Source organism: Neolamprologus multifasciatus, chromosome 19, assembly GCF_963576455.1.
Source record: "Neolamprologus multifasciatus chromosome 19, fNeoMul1.2, whole genome shotgun sequence".
NCBI lineage: Eukaryota > Metazoa > Chordata > Actinopteri > Cichliformes > Cichlidae > Neolamprologus > Neolamprologus multifasciatus.
The window spans coordinates 25,124,029-25,149,095 of NC_140457.1; the positions used below are offsets into that span (position 1 = coordinate 25,124,029).

General features: G+C 40.8%; 1 protein-coding gene across 4 annotated transcripts in view; it reads right to left on the minus strand.

Annotated features, from left to right (window-relative positions):
- Nucleotides 1-9,740: 9,740 nt before the first annotated feature.
- ppp2r5eb (protein phosphatase 2, regulatory subunit B', epsilon isoform b) overlaps nt 9,741-25,067 on the minus strand; it is a 53,031-nt gene continuing 37,704 nt past the window's right edge. For all 4 annotated transcript variants that reach the window (XM_085143187.1, XM_085143186.1, XM_085143185.1 and 1 more), the window contains 12 exons: nt 23,038-23,234; nt 20,593-20,694; nt 19,364-19,456; nt 19,059-19,189; nt 17,492-17,551; nt 14,759-14,867; nt 14,339-14,392; nt 13,914-13,964; nt 13,673-13,792; nt 13,354-13,481; nt 12,401-12,502; nt 9,741-12,084 (listed from right to left, as the gene is read on the minus strand). In XM_085143187.1, the coding sequence (XP_084999313.1) occupies nt 11,985-12,084; nt 12,401-12,502; nt 13,354-13,481; nt 13,673-13,792; nt 13,914-13,964; nt 14,339-14,392; nt 14,759-14,867; nt 17,492-17,551; nt 19,059-19,189; nt 19,364-19,456; nt 20,593-20,694; nt 23,038-23,234 (1,247 nt within the window). In that variant the 3' untranslated portion in view covers nt 9,741-11,984. The remainder of the gene's footprint in view (nt 12,085-12,400; nt 12,503-13,353; nt 13,482-13,672; nt 13,793-13,913; nt 13,965-14,338; nt 14,393-14,758; nt 14,868-17,491; nt 17,552-19,058; nt 19,190-19,363; nt 19,457-20,592; nt 20,695-23,037; nt 23,235-25,067) is intronic.

Genomic DNA, 25,067 nt, shown 5'->3' on the forward strand with positions numbered 1-25,067 from the left:
ATAAGCCGAGCACCGTCAGAGCGTCTGCTACGTTTACTGGGATTAATTAGCACCACAGAAACATACAGCATAAGGATGGTGGAACAGCAATGCTCCTAATTAAACTTTTCAGAGACTAATAATGCAGAGGCCTCGGTTTTTGACTTTGTAGCATTTTCCCCACATTTTTCAAAAGTAAATAAGCAAGAAGACATACGCTAATTATTTCCAGCTCAAGTCATTACAATTAAATTAGATAGAGGTAGGATTGCACATCTAAATATAGTCTTGCTTCACAGTGTAATCTTGAAATATGTGCAATATCTTATTTGATTGTGAGAAAGGAAAACAAAGTAAATATGTAATGAGATAACTTAAATAATGAAAATGAGTCTTTAAATAAAGAGAAAAAGAAAGAAGAAAATCTGAATCTGCTTTTATTTCTTTGTCGTCTCTTAGTGGTCTGCCTGCACCACTTTTTTTGTTTTTTATTGGTCTCCCATCTTTTTGTAGTTGTCTGAAGTCCTTTTGTGTGTCTTTGTGACCATTTACTTCGATTTCCAACAAGAATTGTTAACCATTAAGAACACAAACGGCACATATTCCTGGGAGTCTCCACCAATTGCTCCTAAAACTGAAGAAGCTTCTCGGATCTGAGGTAAAACGTCTTGAAGGAAACCTAAAGAAGTCCAGACGCTTTTCTTTCCAAGCTCCTTAGACTGGATGACTGAGAACCTTCACAGACATAAGGTATTCCTGTTAAACTAAATCAATGTGGAGTCTGAAAACAGACCCTGGCCTGCTGCAAATTATATTTCTTTGTCATCAAAAGCATGTTGCTCACTGATGTACCAGACAAACTAGACTCAGACCTGCTGATTGTAAAAGTGTGGGAGTGTCTCGTGACTCTTTGACTTGGAATATCTACATTACTGAAACATGTAGGAGGAAAGTTAGATTGTCTTCTCATCTAGACATGAGTGCTGGTGAAAGAAGACCCATTCTAAAAAATAAAAAAGAATAATAATAATAATAATAATAAGTTAATGTTGGCACTTCTTTAAAAACACGACTGGCTGAGGAGATATTTTAATAAGACCCAGTGGAGGTGAAGTGAAATTCTGTTTAAGTCTTAAATTTAGACTATCACTTATATTTTTTTGAGCATTTCCACTTTATGATTCCTACAAACAGTTCAGCAGCACTACAAACTTTACATTTCACTGCTACATTGAGACTTTGTTGAGTTGAGTGTTGTGTGTGTGTGTGTGTGTTAATGATTGGTGCTCTACAGCAGCGGTCCCCAACCCCCGGGCCTCGGACCGGTACCGGTCCATGAGTTGTTTGGTACCAGGCCGCGAGAGTTGAGGCTCAGGTGCGAAATGTATAGTTTTCAGGGTTTTTATCGGTTTTCAGCGTGATTTTGTTATTGTTTTTATTATTTACTCGGTTTTCCTGGGTCTTTTCACGTGTGTTGTGAATAAATTTTATTTTTTTCGGTACCGGTACTAGTTTTATTTTGTTGTATTTATCCGCAACACCTTAAAGGCCGGTCCATGAAAATATTGTCGGGCATAAACCGGTCCGTGGCGCAAAAAAGCTTGGAGACCGCTGCTCTACAGCACACAGTCTAATACATTTTACTGGACATCAGACTGAACTTCCCTGTATCACAAAGCCAGACACTTTGAAGGATTGTTGAGAGACAGGTAAAACAGCATGCACGCATCCCTAGAATAAAATATGCACCAAGAGGAGAATTGTGCATTTGAAAGCACACGTGAGAGCAGGACCTGAAGTCACCATGGCCCTTCATCCTTTGGCTTCTGAAAGCAAATGTTGCACTTAGGCTGTTTGTTACCCTGCTGATAGTGAGAATAAGGATCAAGTGTCACAGGAAAGGACTGCACATACCAAATGGCCAGACAGTGGTTGGACACGGCCCCTCTGGCAGTAATGTAGTAAAAGACACTGGCTATGACGTATCAAAACTCCATGGCAGGGATAGATTAGCTTTAGCACCAGGAAAGATGGTGATTTTTGCAGAACTGGAGCAAGGCCCGCTGATTGCTGTAAAACGTGGAGCCGTATTGTCCATCAGTGTGCTTTCTGCTACGTGGATAAAACATCACGGTACATCATCATGACCTTGTCATGTGCGCAGAGGTGGCAAATGGGAGGACTGTGTTTTGTAAAATCAAGACTATGGCTGTGAAAGAGAAAATTGCATTACTGTGGTGAAAACTGATGGAAACATTGCTTTTTGATCATCATTATCATGCATTTAGGGTCTGCTTGCATCCAGAAGGCACCTCAATGAACATCACTGAGTTGTGTTACTTCAAGCCTTTTGATGTTCAAAGGAAACAGATTCATCTCTGCTCATATGTATGTACAGTATGTCTCATAAGCCAACATAAGGGTTGTTTTAAGTGTTTGTATATGAAATGCTGATATTTCAGGGCTGGTAAGGCATCATTTGTGGTTTTTTGTACTTTTTAAACATCCATCCATCCATTCACTTCCGCTTATCCTTTTTCAGGGTCGCGGGGGGTGCTGGAGCCTATCCCAGCTGTCATAGGACGAGAGGCGGGGTACACCCTGGACAGGTCGCCAGTCTGTCGCAGGGCTAACACACAGAGACAGACAACCATTCGCACTCACATTCACTCGCACATTCACACCTAGTGGCAATTTGGATTATCCAATTAACCTATCCCCACAAGCTGCATGTCTTTGGACGGTGGGAGGAAGCCGGAACCCGGAGAGAACCCACGCAAACACGGGGAGAACATGCAAACTCCACACAGAAAGACCCCGGCCTGATGGTGGAATTGAACTCAGGGCTGTGCGGCAACAGGGCTAACCACCGTGCCACCTAGCACTTTTTAAACATATTTATTGGTTTATTTGAAAACATTTCAGTGAAAACAAAAGTTTTGGTAATTTAACATTACTTAAGAATGAAGAGTTTAAAATGAACACAGGCATTTTTACAAACAGTGTTACATTTCAGTAACATTATGCAGTGTGAAGGGGGGTTGGAATCATGTGCCGTCAGAGGTTTGTTTCACTGCAGAAGAACACATAATCTACACAATAGTGAATAACATCACCACTGCTAAGAGTTACATGAACCCCCAACCCCAACTGTTGTACTTTAGTGTACACACAGAGTGTTGTACTTTGATGACCTTTTCTTTTGTATCATTACTGAAGAAAAAGTTCTGCTTCTTCCAGCGTCACATGTAACAACCACTAAAGCCCAATCAGCATTTCCTCACTTTGAAAAATTACAGTAATTCACTTTGAAACTGGTTAGAAAATCTCTGGGATCTTGCACTTAAGGGGGTAAGTACATCTTAATCAATCACTTCTGGAAAAAGGGGAAGAAAAACAGCAAACCTTTTCAGTTACAATGACTCATACTAAGAACATTTTTATATATTTAATGTTCTGTAAAAAGAAAAATGGCAACAAAATTAACTTCAGACCAACTCCAAGTGTCCCAACCTAAGCACAACGTTACATTCTTGTAATCATCTTCGAGCCTCATGTTGTCTGTGGCACAACTTTCTAGGGGTGGGGGAAAAAATCGATACAGTGTAGTATGGTGATATTTTGTTTGCTAATAATGTATCGATACAGGGACAGCAGAAATCGATATTTTGTTACAAAAAAAGTTTTTGTGGACTGGAACATGCTCTGACTTCAGAGCATCCTGACATTCCTTCACTGTCCAAATGTGTTTAACTTTTTTTTTTGGCAGCAATAAACATGATAGTTTACTTATTTTAATTTAAGACATGTTTTATTTTAATTTAAGTTTAAAACTTTTTTATTTAATGTAAAATTATATTTTGTTTTAATTTACTTTCAAATTCTTCACTTGCTGAATGGGCTGCATAGTTTTCATAAATTTCATAGTTCAGAATAGCTATAATTGTACCAGATGGTTGTGTTCAGTTAAGTTGGACTAGACTGTAATACAAACCGTTCAAGTTTGTCAACAATACAACTGACTGAAATGAGATAAAATGAATATTGATAAAGTTTACCTTTATGTACAGAATCTGAATATCGCAAAATATTTTTAAAAATTGCAATAATATCGTATTGTGCGTTAAGTATTGTGATAATATCGTATCGTGGGATGTAGGGTGATTCCCACCTCTACAACTTTCCCAGTTTGCCTGTGATGTAAAGAAACAGAAACAAGCACTGGTACTGTAGAGTCTTGTCTGTTCGCTGATGATTCATTGGAGAAAACTTTAAGATGTGCCTTTCAGGGGTCATGTGGGAAAGGTGGCTGGTCAAAAAGCTCTATAATAATCTGATCCTAATCTTCTAACAACAGTAAAGTCATATTTTAACACTTATGAATGTAGCTTGTGGTTGTGAAATGGAGAAAGGCTAGTGATCACATGTTCTGAATAAGTTTGGAAGTATCACATCATCTCTGCTTTCTGTGACTGGAGGTGAATTAAGAAGTTCTACATACTGTTATGTACTTCCAAGTCCATGTAACTTTCAAAGGCTTTAAATGTGATATAATTTATTATTATACAAAAAAGACAATCAGCTGTTCTTGAGGGGTTGAGCTGAGAGGGACTGACAGATTTGTGATGGTCCAATCCTCCGTGAATGTTCCAAATCCAAATAAATACACAGCAACAGGTTGTGTTTTCATGGCTGTGTTATGTGTGTTTAGTTTTCAGTTTTATTTGTCATATGCAAGTTAGCACAGGGTCAACATTGCAATGAAATGTGTTTGACGAGCAGCAGTCACTCAGCAGCATGATACAGTAGGAGAAAATACAATAAAATATAATAAAATAAAATAAAATAAAAAAATAGAAAAATAGTAAGGAGCAAAATATGTGTGTGGGCTCGTTGCTACACCGGTAGCCTTAATTATGACAGGCAAGTGGGAGGCTTCATACCCTCTAATACCGCTGTCTTCACTGATGAGAGACAAGATTAAAAGCTTTCATCTCATTCACGTTCTTATCAAACAAGTATAAGAACATGACTTATTCAGAGTTCATTAACATGGCAACAATCTTCCTCATAAAGCACATATGCTCTGTGCACTGGTGGGCATTGCATTTCCACATCACAGTGCGCTAATGTGGATTGAACTCTTGGCGGCTTCTCTTGTTTTTACATCGAAAAAAACAAAAAGGCAAAGATTAGCCTGAGGCAATATGGGATTATGAGGCTTATATTAATATACACACATTCATAACTGTCGGGGCTTTTCTCTCCTCCTCCTCCACCTTAATCCCCCCCACACATGGAGAGAGAGAGAGAGAGGGAGAAGGAAAAGGAGGGGAATGAAAAAAACAGGAAGAAGAGAAAACTGATGAAGAGGGAAAAGAAAGGAGAGGAGGGGAATAAGCAAGAGGAAAATGCAAAAGATGGAAAATCACAAGAGAGAAGAACAGGACGTTGACACAAAAAGGTGGAGATCAGCACAAGGAAACAAGAAGGAAGGGGTAGGATATAAGGAAACAAGGGAGTATAAGATTTTTTTTTAAAAACAAGGCAGAAAAGGAAACAGAAGAGATGAAGAAACAAGTCACAATGAAAGCAGGAGGGTAAAAGAAGAAGAAGAAGAGAGAGTAAGGAAGTGAAATGAGAGGAAACAGACAAGTAAAGAGAAGACAAAGGAAACAACAAAGGAGGAAAGGAAAAGGAAATGAGGGTAAATTGAAAGAAATGAGGAAAAGAGATCAGAAGAAAGAAAAGCAGAGGAAACAAAGAGGCGAGTGGAAAGGTGGAGTAACGAGGGCAAAGAAGGAGATAAGAGGTGACGATATAAGCAAAATGGTAATAAGGAAACAATAGGAGGAATTATGGGGGGGGGGGGGGGGGGTGTGCAAATTAATACTGCAGCCTGAAAGAAGAGAGAAAAGAAATGAAGAGAGAAGAAAAAGCTATGTGATGGAAGAAGCAATAAGGGCGAAATGAAATGAAGAAATGAGAGAGGGCTGGAGAAAAAGTAGAGAAAAAATCATCTGCAATGATTTGGCAGAAGCAGAGAAAGAGGAGGAGAGGTGCATTAGAGACAGAGTGAAAGAGTTTTCTGTTTTTAGAGAGGAATCCTTGGAAACAGCAGAACAGGAACTTTGTGAACTCCAAAATAAAAATGTTAACAGACAGACAGACAGGGCATCTCTCTCATGACTCAGCTTGAAAAAAAGGGAGAAAAAAAACAAAAGTCAGAGTCAAAGAGGTTTTCTGTTCCTACCATTGATGTTGTGAGACGGTCTCTGATGGCTTCAATCTAATATGTCTCACACAACTGGATAAAAGGTTGCAGTAAAGGTGCAGGACTGACGTAAGAATGCATCCAAATGCCGTTTCTTGTAACCCAGGAGATTAGAGCATGCCATGGGAATTACAGGTACTGAACGGTAGTTTGAATCATCTCTAACATGAACAGTTTGTTCACGTTAAAGGAGAGTCCTCTTCACACACAAAGGTTAATTATGGAGTTCCACAGGGTTCTGTGCTAGGACCAATTCTGTTTACTTTATACATGCTGCTCTTGGACAGTATCATTAGAAGCCAGACCTCAAACATTGTGGTCTAATTGTTGGGGTTTTCTCTGTGTTATTGTAGGGTCTTTTAATTTACTGAATTTAAATTAAATTACACAAATACACATATTAATAATAACCAATGTGACTTAAAACTAAGTATAACAAAAGGTGCACAGAAAAGACAAAAACAGAAAAAAAATGCATCTTTATTGCTGGTAATAGGCACGTGACCTCAGCATAGACACTCCCACAGTCTGGCTGTTATTTGGTTACCAGTTTCTACTCTGACAATATACAGTGATGCACCGAGAAGGCCACATGCAAGATAACATTTATCTTTACTGCTGTTGCATAATTCATATCATGGGAGAAATAAAGGCACCACTTAATGCTGGTAAAAGAAGAAAGCAGGAAGTTGGGTTTTACAGCAAATGAAACGGAAACGATTGGAGAAACATTCAGAGACACAGATCCTGGCTGTCTCTGGCTCAGAAATCCATGCATTCAAATGGGAAAGTATAGGAGATATTCGCCTGATGAACGAATTGAGCAGATACGTAGATGCAAATGATCTTCCTTTTTCTTCTTCCCTCCTATGTGACTGTTTTGAGATCAAAGAAAGTCTGTACAGAGAGGAGAAACGGGAGTGTATATAATTATCAGCAGTGTTGTTACTACTTTATTCTTTTATTTATTTATTTTTTTGCTGTAAAGAGCTCAGAGCCAAATGTGTCCAGGGGCTTTGGGAAAATTCCAGGCAAGAAGCCTCATGTGAGCCACCAGGGTTTGACTGATGATCCTAATTAGATCCTAACGGCAGTCCACAGCGTGCCCGGTCTCCTGGGGGTGACCAGCACTGAATCAAGCACAGACACAGGAGCTCAGATTCTGTGCTACATGAGGCGGCGCGTTGGCACAGTGGTAAGGATTATTACTTCTCAGTAAGAAAAATTCTGGGTTTGAACCTCTTAATAGGCTCGGGCCTTTCTGTGGGGTGTGGATGTTTTTTAGTATCTATTCTTTTAAAGATTTTATCTCCCTGTATAAAACATAAACAAACAGCTTGTGTGAATGAACTTTGGTTTTTAAAGTGTCACTTTAACTGTGACCCACTCACCAGATCGAGTTTAAACCTGTAAACTGTAGGTCTCTGCTGCCCTCTGTTGACCACCTCAAGTACTGCAACACTCCACAGTTCAGTTCAGAGGAGCTCTCTTCAAGAAATGTCTTCAGAAATTTACTAACTACAGTCCAAGACAGGTGCCCCAGCTCTTTTATTTATTACACTGAGAGAAACTCGTGTCTACCATAGTTGGATGATTGCTTTGTAATCTCTTCATGGTATATGTGGACTGTGGTAATGAGCAGAATCATCCCACACTAAAATCTACTTCCTTACACATCTCTGTCTTTGCAGACCTCCTGGACACACCTGGCTGACTCCTGGTGCTCTCCTGATAACCCATGTATTCCCAGCACGAGCTCACAATGGACTGAGATTCACAAAAATCCTTTCAGTCATTGACCTCAGCCGACCATACAGCCGTTTATTCTAAATACTTCAAGTGGTCTCTTTCACACTCTCAACTAATGCCAATTTAGAGTAACCAGTAAGCCTTATGGGCATGTTTTTGGGGTTGTGGGGGAAAACCAGCACATCCAGAGAAAACCCATGCAGGCAAAAGGAGAACATGTAAACTCTCCATAGAAAAGTACCACCAAGTTTCACCTCTGACAAGGATCTTCCTGTGTCAGGGGTGTTTCTTCTTGTTAGTGCTCTCATTGGTCTTGATCATTTGACTGCTCAGAAAATCCATGACAGCCACCTTCAAACAGCTCTTCAAAGCTTTGAGGTGTGTTGGGGCTCTTTGGCTTTCTGCTCACAGCTTGAACCCAGAGGGCTGGAGCAGGTCTCTGATGAACATAGTGCTGCTTGGTTACTGCAGGTGCTCCAACTCCCATCAGCAGTCCAGTCTCACCACCTCAGCAGTTTGGAGTTGGTTCCTGTCTTGGTTTACAGATACTTCTTTCTTGTAGGCAAACTCAACCTGTAAAAAATGGAGTCTTACTATTTCTGCATGTGTTCATCCGGTAAACATGCTTCCTTTAAGTCTTCCTGATCTTGGTTTGGATACAAATGATCCAGTTTGGTTAAAGTGTTTTAAATCGCAACCTCTTAGATGCTGTGAATGTCTACTAAAACTTTGAGTTCTCTTTCAGATTTAATGTTTCTAATGCCTGAACTCTCTTAGGTAAATATTCTTTCAATTTCTTTTAAAGTAGCCTTCAGAAATAGTTCAGTCTTCTTGAAGGGCATTCAAGCATATTTTTGGATGTTGGCTGCCTTTTGTTCTGTTCTCTGTCAGGATGATCCCACACTGCTTTAAAGATGATGTCCGAGCTGTGGGGAGACCCACCTTGAGTGTTCATTGTGTATCTATGTGGGTTTTCTTTGTATCCAGGTATGATTTATTGCATTAGGAGTGTGTTTGGGATCATTGTCATGCTAAAAACTGAAGCCCATTAGAAACTTTCCTGATGGTACTGCATCACTTTTGTATGGTTCATAATTTCATCAGGTTTGGTAAGATCTCCAATACCACTAAAACGTAGACATAAACCACGATAGAGCCTCCACAGGTTGTAGACATTCACTACTGTACATCTCTCCCCTGTATATACTGTGATGACTTGACTTAAAAATGTCAAATTTGATCTCATCACAACATAATAACGTTGCCACTGATTTTCATTCAGTCATTTGGCATACCTCAGCTTTCTTCCTGCGACAGTCACCCTTCAATTCCGCTGAGGATTCGATAAACGGTAGATGATCAACTGAAGGGCCAGAAGAATCTCTCAGGTCCCGTGTCCGGTGTTTTGGATGTTTTGCTGTTTCTTAAGTACGTGACTTTCAGGTACCACTCATCTGCTGTAGATCATTTTTGAGGACACAGATGCCAAGCTTTCAGCAAAAAGCTCTTTAGAATCATTGGGTTGGTGCAAAAATACTATTTTATGGGACTTTTGTTTTGTTTTGTTTTAATCCAGCTAAAGAAATGTGAACACATATAGTTTTGCAACAGGCTGCAAAGTGTCTACATACACAAAGTAAAATTGGATCTCGGTTCTCACTCACACACATTCACACACACACCCTGTGAACCCAGTGAAATAAAGCAATTCAGCATCTGGGCTTTATCACAAAACAGGTTTAATTTAATATCTCTTTATTTTTTAAAATAATTAAACATTTGTATTTCTCCAACCCTTTTTTATCTTCTTTTTTTTCAGCTTTTAAATCATATTACATCTGGGCCATTCTAAAGCACACATTAATTCTGCAAGGGAGGAGGGGGTGAGGTTCACTGTCAAAGACTCCCAACAGGGCAAAAGTGGTCTGCTCAGTGCCTTCCCTCTACACTCGCCTCCCTCCCCCCTCTGACCCTCTCCTGCCTACCTGCCCTCACCCCTCCCTGCATTCCTTCCCTCCCACCCTCCCCTCCCCAACTAAAAAAAACAACAACAAAAAAAAAAAAAACAAAGAGAAAAATTATATTATATATATATATATATATATATATATATATATATATATATAATATAATTTTTCAAATGGTCAAAAGAAACTTCATCAAAATATTCAAAATGAGATAAAAACCAAGAGAAGCGGGAGGAGTGAGACAGAAAGAAAAAAGAAACAGACTAAAAGAAGGGGAAACACTATCATAAATACCAGGAAGTTGTTCCATAATACCTCTTTATATACTGGATACTCCTCTCCACAGTTTCCTAAGCAAAAAACATAGGCTAAATTACTACAAGATACAAGATTATCAGTGTACTGCATTCAATAACAATTTACAGGGTTGTCTTTTTTTGTCACTGTTGCTGTAATACTGTGAAGTCAACGCGGCGCCCCCCCAGTGGGCTTAGAGGGACGAGGTGAGAGGGGCGGGAGGTGAGGCGAGGCGCTCGTCTTTTCACACGAGGAGTACTTTTCTTTTTTGGCGCTCCTTTGAGGACCCGTTATCATGTGTGTGTGTCTGTCGTTAGCTGTGAGTCCCCCGTTATGGCCAGACAGTACCAGTGCCAGACTGATACCAGCGATACCTGGTATGGCAGGAGGGACGGGGTCAAAAACAGAGAAGGAACGTAATCAGCTAATGGAAGGTAGTCTTTTTTTTTGGAGAGCGGGAAATGAATAGGAGTGTGTTTACATGCAGATGGTTCTGGATTCAAATTGTTTCTGGTTTGTATGTGTTAATCTCTTTCTGTTATAACATCGGGCAACCAGCCACATTGCCAGGGAGGTTAATAAAATGAGATGCTGAATAACTATAAAAGACTCAAAAGAGACACTCGTCTCACGGGACAGGTGAAACAAAAGCACCAGGAGAAAGTTTGCACAAAGCCCCCATCACCATTTCAGTTATTGCTGTGTGGAACATTTATGACTGCACACGTTTAAAGTTTGTTTTGAGCCTTGTTGTTGTTGTTGTTGTTGTTTTTAACATCATCTGTATTGGCACTACCACCAGAGGGCGCCAAAGTAAAGGGGGAAAAAAGAACCTGTAGTTATGTACTCTCCTGATTTGCATGGACACACATGTAAACACATTTAAAGAGTCAGTGGTGTGTTTGTGTGTGCACTGTGAAAGGCCCTGTTGTCAGATTAATGTGTGTTTGTTTGTTCGATTCATTGCCTGTTTTAAACAGGAAGCAGAATTTGCAGACAGGCCAGGGAGATTAGGGGTGTCCTTTGGATGGAATGGGGCGACTGTGATTGGTTCACTTGGGGCCTGGTAAGACCGAGAGGGAACAGAAAGATGGAGGCAACAAGAGGAAAAGCAAAGAGGAGAACCAAGAAAATAAAAATGACATATGGGACTATACTGAAGAAGACTGGGGTGAAGAGTTAAAATCAATCTAACCTCTTTTTTTGTGTTTTTTTAATATTTTCCAAGAGTTCATTCCACGTCCTACAGTCCAAAAAGTTTTTTTTCTTGTTTAAATTCCCCTCCCACACAAGTGATTTTCTCATTTTACTATTTTTTTCTTCCTTTTTTATTATTATTATTACTGTTTTGTTTTTCCATTTGCAATAATATCAGTTTAAGGGAGAAAAAAAGAAAAAAAAAACAATTATTTACAGTGCTGTTGAAATAATGAAAACAGACGTAATGAATCTACTGTAAAGTAAGTCGCACAAACACAGGAGGAAAAAAAAAAGCATAAGAAAAAAAAAGAAAGAAAGAAAATTAAGAAACCAGCGAGCGCTCTGTGTCGATCCAGAGACGACAGCCTGTATCAGGAGCTCTGGGCAGACATGGCTAATGTCGAGGGCAGGAGAGTCGGGATCAGGGCAGAGGAGGAGCGGGGAGTCGGATGGGGAGAGGAGGAGGAGAGGAGCAGTAGGACAGGGGAGGGACAGAGGGGAGCGCGGCGCTGTCTTTGTTAAGTTGGGATGATTCCGTCGCTCCTAAGGCCCCGCTTCAGCTCCAGGTCCTCCAGCTTCTTCCACAGCTCCTCCCGTTCCTTCTCCTTCTTCTTCTCACTGGAACACAAAAACACACAAGCATTAAGCACAAAATAAGCATTAGCTCTAAGTGGAAAAAATAAAGAAATGTTTTTATTGAATCAGTCACTCTAAACGGAAGTCTGGTGCTCTAACTCAAAGTATTTATCAGTGTGGCTTTTCTTTAACCAACATCTAATATTGATCCTGAGACTGACACAGTGGGGTGATAGTAGCACTGTGTGTGTTCCTGTAATGTGTTAAGCAGCTCCCTGGAGGCATCACAAACTATCACATTATTCATGAGTCCCCATCACCCCTGCTGCTGCTGCTGCTGATGTGAGCAGCTTCTTACCGCTGGCGGTCCGACTTGTAAGTGGCTGTGAGTTCATCAAATAAGGTACTGTTCATCTCCATGAAGGCCTTCAGTACATTGTATACCAGCGCCACGATTGCCCTGAGAAGGGAAAAGCACAGACAACTTACAGCGACACATTTTTATTGCTCCTTCAGACTTCTGTGGTAGCAGACACAGAGCTTCCAGCCTTCATTTTTGGATAAATTATGGAGACATCCAGCGATGTGTGCCCAACTGATTCGCAAACTAACAAACATTTTTGTCCATTTGAGATCAAAATCAAGCCCATTTGTAGATTTTTCCAAACATTCCACATTTATTCTTAAAAACAGGAACATGCTGTTCCTATTAGCACTGGAGTATAACCCTCTTTAAGATCCATATGTGCCCCATGCACCCCACAACAGTCACAGCCAGCTGGCATGTTTCGATGACTGGTTGTGTCTACAAACGTGTACGCACACCATATCTGAATAATATCAACACTTGGCAATAAATTTGGAATAAAACCAAAAAACAGGTACAAGATAATGAAATATTTTTCAGTAATTTATATTTTCACCCCTGGCCAGCTAAAGTCTAATTTGCTGAAAATTAGGAATAAATAAACGTGCATGCATGTTTTCCTGTGTTACAGCCCTGACTTTGGCTTAGGAGAGGAATCCTGAGGTGACTAGTAACTTAAACAATCATATGCAGTTTCAACAATCTACTTGTGATCTTCAAATTAACACTAATTCCCAATTGATATCATTTTTCTAAGCTATATTTAGCTGTTCGGAATTCAGATTTTTCTGAAGAATGTGGAACATTGTAATGCACTTCTGCTGGGGTACAGAGGGTTGTATGTGTGACTCTACTCAGGTCTTGAAGTATACATTTCCTAAGGAACATCAGTAGAAAGTGAAAACATTAAGCCTCATCTATTACACAGAAGTCATGCTACTCACGGGTTCCAGTGCTCTTTGGAGATCCTGTAGAGGCTGGCAAACATGATGGGCAGGATGACGCTGGAGTTCTCCTCAATCAAACTCATGATGTACTCGTTGTTCCAGTAGTAAAGAGCTCGCTCTGCAACCTGGGACGAGACGGACGCGCACTAACTGAGCCATGTCTTCATGCCACCAATAACCACTCACTTGTCACTCTTTAATAACCAATAACTGTTTAAGCACAAATCACAAAGTTCCCCATCATACAAATTAGGCCACCCCCACCCCACAGGAAACGTAGGCATTGTCAGGAAAGGAACAATGAGTCATCGCTGACCTGGAAATGTGGGCTGGAGACACATCTGGAGATCTGTTTGAAAAGCGGCTCCTGGATCTTGACGAACTGCGTGGGCTCGATGACGTCCAGAATCTCCTCCAGCTCCCCTAGAAACATCACCTGCAGTGCCGTGGAAGATGGACAATATCAACACACAGAAGATGATGTTTAAAACACACAGTTTTGTTGTTGTTGTTTTGTTTTGGGGTTTTTTTTGCATTTAGCAACAAATAAGCCTCACCTCTTTTTGACTGCAGGTTTTTGGCCAGAACTTCAGTAAGCCTCTGATGACCTGAGAGAGAAGATGCCAGAGTTCATACAGTTGGGTCCTCCCCCCCCCCCCCCCCTTTTCTTTCTTAAATACAAGTATTTGATTTGAAATAATAATAACACTAATGTCATTCTTTACATTTCTGACTCTGTCGTTGATGTGAAACACTTTCATGACAAACTGGGAGGGGAATGAAAAATGAAATAATACAGATGCTGTAATTACACACTGAGTAATAAGCGATGTTTGCATACAGTCCCTGTGATTTGACCACTAAATCTTAACTCAGCGTCCATTTAATACATTTTTCTGACTTCAGAACACCTTTGTGTGCCGCCGCCCCCCCGGCGGCACACAAAGGTGACTCGTAGGAGGAGTTGTGCATAGATACTTACTGGTTCTGTTAATGTTGGGTCTTTCTCTAGGAATTGTACAATGCAATACGCCAACTGTGAGGAGAGGAATCCGGAGGTTAAAACTAACATCGCATTAAGCCTCGAGCAAGGCTTACAACAGCAGCTCAGACGTACAAACGTAGCAGTGAACGAGCTTTCAGATGATTTTACTTTTTAAACCACTGCTGATTTTCACAGCTGCTGTCAACTATAATATTATTACACATTTAGATTCCTTCCGTGTATAAAAACACAAACATACACATAAGCTATAGCACGAAAGCACACCTTAAAAAGCAAACAGGATACTTTTCGAGCTTCCAAGTTCTGTTTGTGAATAAACTACGCCTGGGATTCCACCAAATCTAAAGGTGGCAGATATTAGCTTTTACCCACATACTCTATACGCACTATTGTTACCTGTGCATGGAAGAGGGACAGACTCCTGACAGTGTGGAGGGGAATCAACACTTTGACCAGAAACTGTTTATGCTCTGCTTTCAGTGGCAGAGCAAAACCATTGATTATACTGGAAGAAATAAGGAGGAGACAAAGAGGAAAATGTGAATATAAATTAAACAAGAACACATAAAAGAACTTTATTGTGACCCTATGAAAGCAAGTGGAAGATCAATGAGCTGCAGGCCAAAAGAACACTGTTTATACGGGTGATGTGGCCTGGGGAAGAAACACAGGCCTGACTTGAACCAAGAAAACAGACCTGAAGTAGGGCTGGGCTATATCATACCGTTCACGGTAATACCGGTGTAATTTTGGGCAACAATAGGAAAATGAAATATCGCGATAGAATATGGGTAAAACGCGCGTGCGCACTGCCTATGTTTACATACGCACAAGGCGGTGACGCAGAATGAGAAGAGCGAAAGCGGATCGTTAAATGAAACGGATGAACTAGAACTGGTTTGTTAAAATGCTGCAACTTCAGTGATGTGGAACTGGTTTAGCTTTCGTCCATCAGATAAACAACAAAGCACTATTTTTGGTAGCGCATGCTAGCGGGCCGTCGTTATTACCGTGTTGTTTGGAAAATACGGCACACTTAAAATCAATCCTTTGATTTTTCTGAAAATCGACAGTGTCCCTTATAATCCCGTGTGCCTTATGTATGAATTCTGGTTGTGTTTACTGACCTGGAAACGATTTTATGTACACGGCGCTCGAAAATCTGTCAAATGTTTTAGTACGACTTTGCTAAGCTACGAAGCAGCACCGCTTGATGGATTGTCGGAGCAATACGGCTCACCTCGCTCACGGCTCACCTCACTCCGCGAGGTGATACGCAGTACGTATCACTCCGCGAGGTGATACGTACTGTGCTTCAACATAATATTACGGTATTTTTGTGTGTATAACCTCTTTTTAAGTTTTGTGGATATTACACATGGTTATGCTGAGGATATGTCGACCAGTTTCCACTGGAAATGCCTTTTGGTTAAACTGTCAGCAAGGAATTTGCACTGTTACATTTTTATGTAACTTTAATGCACATACAAAAAACAGCTGCTTGTTTAAGTGAAAATACATTGATGGGGTTTTTTTGCACTAATAAAGTTGTGGAGTTGTAAAGTATTTTGTCTCGTGTCAATTATATCGTCAGTTATATCGTTATCGCAAATTTTCAAATGTATATCGTGATAAATATTTTTGGTCATATCGCCCTGCCCTAACCTGATGATCCTCACAAAAATCGCAACAATCCTGTTTGTTTTACATTGTGTTGTATCAGATTCATGTTTGTTTAAGTGACAGTGCTCCATGTCTATGCTGTGTGCCAGACAAACGTCAGAGATGTTATTGAATGCATGTGCCAGCAAGCTCTCCAAGGAGAAGCCTGTCTCATTCCCATAGTTGGAATGTTTCTTCTGGAGTTGGTTTGACTTTATCTAATGTTGGTTGATTGGTTTGTCACGCTCGTCCAGGCTCTCCCTGACAATCAGTTGAAGCTTTGATAGTCAACAACAAAAATTTATGACTGTCAGAGGTTGGACTGCGGATCGTTTTCCATGAAACATATGTCATTTGTTATCTGCCGACCTTAACGTCATATACATATCAGTGTTTTCCACGGGTCAACCCTCTGTTTGTGGCACAAATACACAAGCGTGCATTCCTAACTGAGCGACTAAATAATACTTTTGTTTTTTACGTTCTTTGCAATTATTTCAATTGGCTCTATTTTGAATGAGTCTCATTGCAGTCCAAAGCTACTGTCTCAGACTGCAGGTGGTGAATGCACCCCTGAAGTCCTTGTTGTTATGCAACCTCGACGACCTTGTCAAAAGGTCACATGAGCCAGTTCTCCAACTTTTTGCAGTTTCTAGTTAGAATGGCCCTCAGCTCACAGTGGAGCTCCAGAAGAGAACAGAGACTGCTGTTGCTAGCTGCAGTCCAATCAGTGTGACCACAGGATGAGATCTTCTCCGAAGAAGCGGCTGAATGATGTGGAAAAATGGTACAAAAGCAAACTCAAAAGAGCTGACGCTAGAGATTGAACTTAAATAAGAGGAAAGTTGGGAGAGGCAACGTCTGATTACAAAATGTTTTAAAAATGGTCAGAGTGGGTACCCAAATGTTAAGTAATGTCTGTGTAAAACACTGCAGTTTCCAGAGCACTGAAGACGTTCCAAGGAGGTTATCTGGATATGTTTCTGGATATTAAAATATGTTTATTAACAAATAAAGTATTACAGAAAAATGCCCTTTTCTCTGTCTGACCTCAAACAACTCGAATCACAAAGTCAATGTACTTTCTATCTTGTTTCACTGCTTAAAAAGACTGTTAAGCTGAAAGGAGGATTAATTTACTTCTCATCTCCAAGTCAAACCGTGCTCCTGGAATTCACTCTGCTCTGTTAAAATCCTGTTTTTATGGAACCTAATCATTCAGCGTTTTAGTTCCATGTCTTTAGCCTCCTTGGGTATCTTAAAAAAACAAACCTCCAGCTTGCCTGATTAAATTAAAGACGTTAAAAAAAAAATCCTCATTGTTACATCTACAAAACCACAGCAAGACAGCAGAGTTGAGTTGAGTTCTGCTGTCGCTCTCAGGTCTCAGTCACTCAGGCTAAAAGCATCAGCAATAACAGAGCAGAATGTAAATGTGTGTCTGAGGCTCAGAGGCCCCCCACATACCTCCCCAGGATCTCCAGCAACTCAGCCACCCCGTTGAAGTGCTCCGTCTCATAAACAAAACTGCAGACAGACAGAGAGGGAGGCAGACCGAGGAGGAGATGAGAGAAGGCACACGATGAAAAGACACAAGCACTAAAACTCTCAAAGAATGGCATAAAACAGGTAATTTGTAAACTAACACAAATAATGACAAAACACACACACACACACACACACAAAGAGGAGTTCCAGGTTTGAACCAACAGCCACAGATATTTCTAAGATCCTTCTCATCCTTTGGCTGTACAAATAATCAGAACAGAAGCAGAAACTCTCAGTGTAAGCTTGTTTGCAATAACTGGCTCTTTTGGATAAGCGCACACTTTATTCATTTACACATTCAGCAGACACACAGTGCCATGATCACTTATTCTGGGGTGGGTTTCTCCACGTTTGAGTCCCATATTCTCTCTATTGTGGCCTTTACAAACTTCTGAGGAACACTGACACAAATGTAATTATATTAAAGGAAAAACCGTCATCGGCTTTCAACAGACTGACTCTATAGATGGCAGGGATAAACTTCGTTCTTCTGAAACATATTTTGGAATTTGGAGTTTGGATGATTGTGAGAAAGAACAGAAATAGAGTGAAAAAGAAGGTGTAGAAGAATAAAGTGAAGAGGGACATCAAAGGGAAGGTGAAGGGAAGGTGAGGAGGAAGAAAAACAAGATGAAAAAAGGTGATGAAAGTGAAGAATGAGGTGAAAAACAAGGAAGAAGGTCAAGAATTATTATAAGACGAAAAAGGGGAAGGAGATGATGATGAAGAGGACATAATCTTCCACATGATGTCACCAACAGGAGAAAATCAGGTTGGGGCGCTAATCAGAGTTGTCATTTTTCACATGCATCACACAGCAGGAGACAGTCCACTTTAGCTGGGTTTCCACTAATAGAAATGTTTGGTTTATGGAGGAAATGTGACCCACTCATATGACTTCACTGAACAATTAGCTGCTCTATTCTTGCATACGATCCAATCAGAAGTTTGGTGCAGGGCGCAGGACCCTGCCTGTTTAACAACATTTGTGCTTTCTGGCATTTGCCGGATGATGTCTACGAAAACTCAGGGCTGCTGTGCATGTGTGCAAAGGGCGTAGACATCGGTCCATATTTCCCACAGGTGTTCAGCTGACAAGACCATAGCTTACAGCTCACATCATTTTCACTCAAACAGCACCGTCATCCAGGAGAACAGGGTACACATCATAAGATGAAGGAGATCACTCAGAACAAGCCTGTATTGATTTTCAGTGACCTTTCCCTATAAGGTGAGAAGTGGAGCAAAGCTTTGCCAGCAAATATTCTCTACTGAATAAGAGAGCCATCTGATCCCCTCACGGCAGACATCAAGAATTCAGCTCTTTGCTTTTATTTGTGAGCCTTGTCTATTCGAATTTTTAGCTCCACTCCGTTGACTGGCAACTTTCTACCGTGGCTTCCTTTTTATCGTGAAAAAAATTCCACTCACATACAAACAGAAGCTTTTTCCAGCCCAGACATCTGAAGAATTCATGTTTACTCACCGTAGAAAAATATTATTGATCTGTTTTCGTATAAAAGCCCTCAGCCCCAGGAATTTGCCGTAGATTCTATGCAAGACTGTCTTCAGATAGTCTCTCTCCCGAGGGTCCTCGCTGTCAAACAACTCCAAGAGCTGGACACGAGGAATACACACAGAGGTGAGGGGGGAGAAAAATCAATTTTAGGGAGTAAGGCAGAAAAAAGCAACGTGCCTTAAAAGCAAAGAAAGACATGAAAAAGCTAAACTGACAGTAAAGAAGATGATGAAGTAGAAAAGCAGAATTCTGAAGGTGACTCAACAACTCACCTGTAGGACAAACTTCTGGTCTATGTACTTTTTGGCAATGCTGGGCTGGAATTCCTGACTCTCCAAGAACCGAATGAAGAACTCGTATACCAACTGGAGAAAGAAACACGGTTGATAAAGGATTCATGTTAACCTCAGACGCAAACAAATCTTTGTTTCACATGATAACAGGTGGAAAAGAATAGAAAAGTCCAAAGGCTCATCACTTCTTCTCAGATATAAGTGCATTGAATTAAGCCCATAAATACTCAAACAGAACTGGATTAAAGGGAGAAACGGCTCAAATGTCACAAAAAGCAGAGTAATCTGGGATGAGCAAGGTAGAGAAAAAAACTCTATTTAAGTTAAATGGAGTTTAAATGTATATTCTGGGAAATATCATCATCCATTTTTCTATATAAGAATGAAATAACCACTCTCACAACCATCATAAGACTAGAAGCATGGGGGCACTGCTAGCCTGCTTCTGTTTGAGATTCAGGAACAGGCCTGCAAACACCTCTAAAGCGCACTAATTTTCACTTTCATGTATTATGTATTCAAACACAACAGTGCAATTTGGTCTTGCTCTTGTAGGCAGCCACATATTAAACACCCTTCTCCACACGTGGACTTTCCAGGGCACACCTCCACCCCTCTACGGTCACTCTAACCTGCTGCCAACCTTCACTTCAAATCACATCATTATCTGCAAAGCTACAGTCCACAAAGACTTTCTGCAGGCCTGCTGCCTTATTGCCATCCTCACCTGATCCTAGCCAGTTCCTTCCATTTTATGATTTCCTATCTCAGGATAGTCCTACCTTCTCTGCTTCCAGCTTTTCAGCACACTCTCTTCACTTCTCCATCACCTTAACTTGTGGTACAACCTTCCCAGCTTAGCGCCTCCTCATGTTGCCACATTTCTTATTAAACACTGCATTGTTTGCTCATCCCTGTATTCCCTCCTTTTAGATTCCTAAATTTCTCCTTACATCTCAAGACTCCTTGACACCCTTTGGTTGGCCATCTTTCCCATAACGCTCCAGTACTACTTTGCTCTTAACTTCCTCCTGAACTCTACCCACCACTGCTCTTGCTTCAGCCTGTTCTAAGGAGCTTTACCTGGCAACTCACTGATAACTGCACAGAAATGTGGTTATATAGACAAACTTAGCAGAAGTTAGTAAAGAAATTACACCAAAGTACTCCTAAAGGGTTGTCATTATACACACACACACACACTTTACCTGTAAGTGTGGCCAGGAGGCCTCAAGTGTGGGCTCATCCTCTTCAGGGTCAAACTCGTTACTGTCACTGGGCGGAAGGGTCCGGAATATGTTGTGAGACACCTGGAACAAGAAAGCGGGAACTTCAATCCAGTGACTGGAAATTGGGGTTCTGACCCAACATATAGATGATAACTGCTGTTTACGTGAGGGATGCTTCAATGCAGGGAACTGTTCCCTGCAAGGTAAAAAAGTTTAAAGTCTAAATCTTATGACACTAGGTGTCAGTTTAAACAACTTTCCAAAACCACATTTCAATTCATGCCTTAATATTTGAGCCTCTGCGTCAGTACTTCAGTTTTTCTTCGAACTCTTTCTTCGAGTGGATTGACAGGGTTAAAATTTAACAAAACATTTTTGGGGGAATTATTACACACAACCATGGACCTCCTTGTCAACTATTCTGATGCATTTCTCCATTGAACAATCTTCAAACATTGCATCTTTAACCAGACCAGCATGCTTTAAATCTGGCAGGAAGTCAGAAGTCTCACAACCCTCACTGCAGCATCTACATGTATATATGTCTACACTTCAGCTTTAGAGTACTTAATTATGTGTTCATAGTCTACTAGATAACAAAAACTACCATGAAGCAGTACATTTAGCCACATACAAAGCAAACCTAACAGAGTTTAGTGTAAACCACATCAGTCCAGATGTGTGGCAGGTGATACATTAGATTCACTAAGAATAATACAATGAATTACAATGCTGTCCACGTGTATGTCTCTTCTTAATGAGACCGACTTTGTTAACTCTTATCAAAGAGTTGTCATCAGGCAGAAACCTCTGAAAATAATATTGTGCTGTGTCAGTTTTCCTACATGTCCATTAGACCAGTATGTTTTCTGTCTGAGCACAGGACTGCTTCTTTTACAGTACCTGTATGTACTGCAGCAGACCTTCAGTTATGACTGTCCTCAACGGCCTGAAGATATACTCTGTGGAAGGCTCCAAGTAATTAAACCTAATAACAACTTGGTGCACTAGTTTAAAAAAAATATTAGCATTGAGTACTTCAGGGCCTCTGTTCATTGTGGGGTCTGTGTTCATTAGCTGAACATACGTAGCTGCCAACATGCACACCAGCTCCTGTTCTGCTCTTATTTTCCTCCTGTGTATCTGCTCATCTCCTATGTGTCTGTACACGGAGCACTCAAATATCACTGCTATGCCCCGGCTGAGCTAAGAAAAGAGGGAAGCAACATTTCAACCACACAGGATTAGTTATTTATTCTTTAGTAGTAGACTTTACATACTAAACCAAAAAAATGGACGTCCCGTGGGGCTGGATAGGGTCTGTGGCTGCTGCCAAATCAAAGAACAGAGCTAAAAGTGAACTAACATAGCTCATAAATTTGACTGACCTACAAGAGAGAAAACTAAAAACAACTACAACTACTCCTTCCCTGAGAAAAGAACACAGCAACACCCACTCGCCTGCTCTAGTGAGTCTAACTAAAGAATCCAAGCATCAGACTGAAGCTGAATCAGTTTCCTCCCACTGAATAAAGACAAGTAACAAATTTAAACAGAACATTTTCACTATGTCCACTCACACCTTTACACCATCAGTGCTGAGGGCAGCAGGGGGCCGACATTTTCCAGGCGTGAGACAAAACATGACTGCACAAAAAGACGACTGGGAAAAGTGAAATCTAATTATTACAAACAAGCTTTTCTTTAAGAAGTAAGCTTTGACCCAAAGGAGGCCCACTATGTAAACATGTCTGTCAGTACTCATTTTCAGCACCATTAGCTTTACACACCAACACTACCTACAACGGCCACACAGCACTGCCCCATCAATGACTCGAAATTTAAAGGTGCAGGTTACCTTAATGTTAAACTTTCACGTGTGTCAAAAGACAGTAAAATTCTTTAGATATGGGGATGACACGCTAAGACAGGAAACATCTCCAGACCCCACCTACAAAAACAGCCATTTTTATCTTATTAAATGTAATAAAATTTTCAGTTCCTGCTCCAAAGAGGTTACAATTTTGGTAGCAGTCTGTAAAAAACGATAGATTGTAAAGTTTTGAATGAATGGCGAACAGTCCATTAAAATTTAGATTCCATCCACAAGGTCAGCTTAATGATTTATTGGTCAAAAATTGACAAAAGGGCTTTGTGCAGACAAACCAACACCCATCACTGCAAACTTTCCTCTGTCTTTGAGATGAAGATGGTGTAAAGTTGTGAGTGGACATGGCGAAAACAAAAAAACTGAAATTCAGTGTTCTGTTTTGTTATTTGAAACTGAATGCCATTTCATTACCTGCATTATATATAACATTATATCAGTTTCAAGAAACACAACTGCAGATGTAGAAAAGTGAAAAGGCTTTTGCGCAGGTTATAAATGGAAACAGACAGATGGGCGGGTTCATTCTTTCTTACCATTTTCACAACCTCGGGGTAAGCCTGTTCCGTCAGGTAGCCCCGGCTTACGGTCACGTAGTCCACCAGCTCGTTGAGCGTGGAGCGCTTGTACTCCTTCATCTTGAGGTCTGACAGCGTGTCCATGAAGTCAAAGACAGTACAGCACTGCTGCAGCTTCTTCAGGAACAGCTCCGGCTGCTCCGCCGCCGGCACGTCTAGACAGGCAAAAGCAAACACAGGGGAAAGAGAAAGATGATGACAAAGGTTAGATAAATTGGTAAAGACACATATCTGGAGCGAGCAGATGCTTCTGACTCCCGCAGCTACCAGAAAGCTGTAATAGCAAACACCACATGGTCAAAGACGGGCAGAGTAAAAACAGGGATTTGAGCAGACCTGGTGGGACAGAGGCCTGACACACAAATAACCACATTAATATTTATTGATTTATTTTTTCATTACCATTTTATGAGAAAAGCAATTAATGGTCATGGTCAGGATTCTACCCTTTGAAACTAAAAACCTGTTTTCTCTAACTAAACAATTAGCACAGGAAGTTGTTGGTAATGAAAACCATTTTTAGCCACATTGAGATCAAGTTATACTTTCTCTACTTCTTAGTCAATTGTCTACAGGCAGATTGGGTTAAAGACACATCCAATACCATGTAGGAGTTAAACTGTTACTGATCTGCCCTCATCTCGTGCTGATTTTGTCGCTTCCTGAATCACCTGTTTTAATATTTGGAGCGAAAGCAGAGCATCTCTGTTTGGAGTAAACACAAGATGAAGTAGGTGGGTAGTTACAGCCACAAAGAAGAAAATGTGTGACTTTGCCAAGAAGAAGAAATCGGAGTTTCCGAGCTCTCCAATAGATGTTCACGGAGGACTGTTCAAAAGAAACGAAGGATGCTACCAGTGCATGCCTCAGTTGTAAAAGTGTGCTTCTTCCTCTGCAACAGCTTTTAACTTATTCATCTTCCCTGCAGACCCCTGTCTGCACAGGCAGGATGAGTGTGACAGCCTCATTATCCAGCAGCGAGTGTTTCTGATGGGAGAGGCAACGCTGTCACGAATGGTATGGATGTGCAGGCAGAAGAAGGCGGCAGGTGTCTTTATTCTGATCCCACTGTGACAGACACGACAAGAAGGTCGCACAGAGTTCAGACCTGCGGAGGGAGATGAGCAACAATCTTCCCAGATCGCCACAACTCAAGACCCGGTGCTCTCAACCCGGCAGGACTGGGCCATTATTATGTAAGAGATAAGCTGCTGCTCTGAAGACAGCACACTGCTACTACTGTGCATGTGTGCGCTCCACAATTACACTTCAAAGCGCTTGGCTGCATTTTGAATTCTATTGCTACTGACGATGAGTCACAATATACATGTAAATGAGTGAGAAAGTTCGGGAGTACCGGTGAAATGACTTTTTCACCTCACCATAGCATGAAGGTTTTGTGATAGTGAGTAGGTGATAGGGCTTTTGCATAAAATGAGAATCACGATTTTTTGACTTAGAATTGAGATCACGATTCTCTCACGATTTTCTTTTCCAGTATAAATATTTATTACACTTATTAACTGCACATCAACTTCGTAACAGTTGAGACTGAACATAAAAACAATAAATAAACATAAAAACAACAAATGTCTCACGTTTTGTCGTTGCCGCAAAATGTTGTACTGCTTGAAATTCGTCTCCACCGTTGCTCAACACTGCGTGTACAGAGCAGGTAGTGCAACAATAGAAAAATAGTTGCTGGACGGCACTGTGTAGCGTTTGTCTAGGGTGTTGATCATTTTCCTAAATCCCTCGTTTTGCACAGTGTTGATGGAGCCATGTCTTTGGTCAGGTGATAAGTAATAGCCTCCGTAATTTCTTTTTGCCTGCGGGAGTTCGTGTATAGGGAAGCGCTGTATAAGGTTCCCGTTATTGATGTTTGGGTGGTTGACCGGGACGGATTTTCTCCAGTCACTTTCTCGTCATCCCTGACGTGCTCTCCGTTGTTTTTTCCCTGCCAATTTGAGCATCACACGGCACAACTT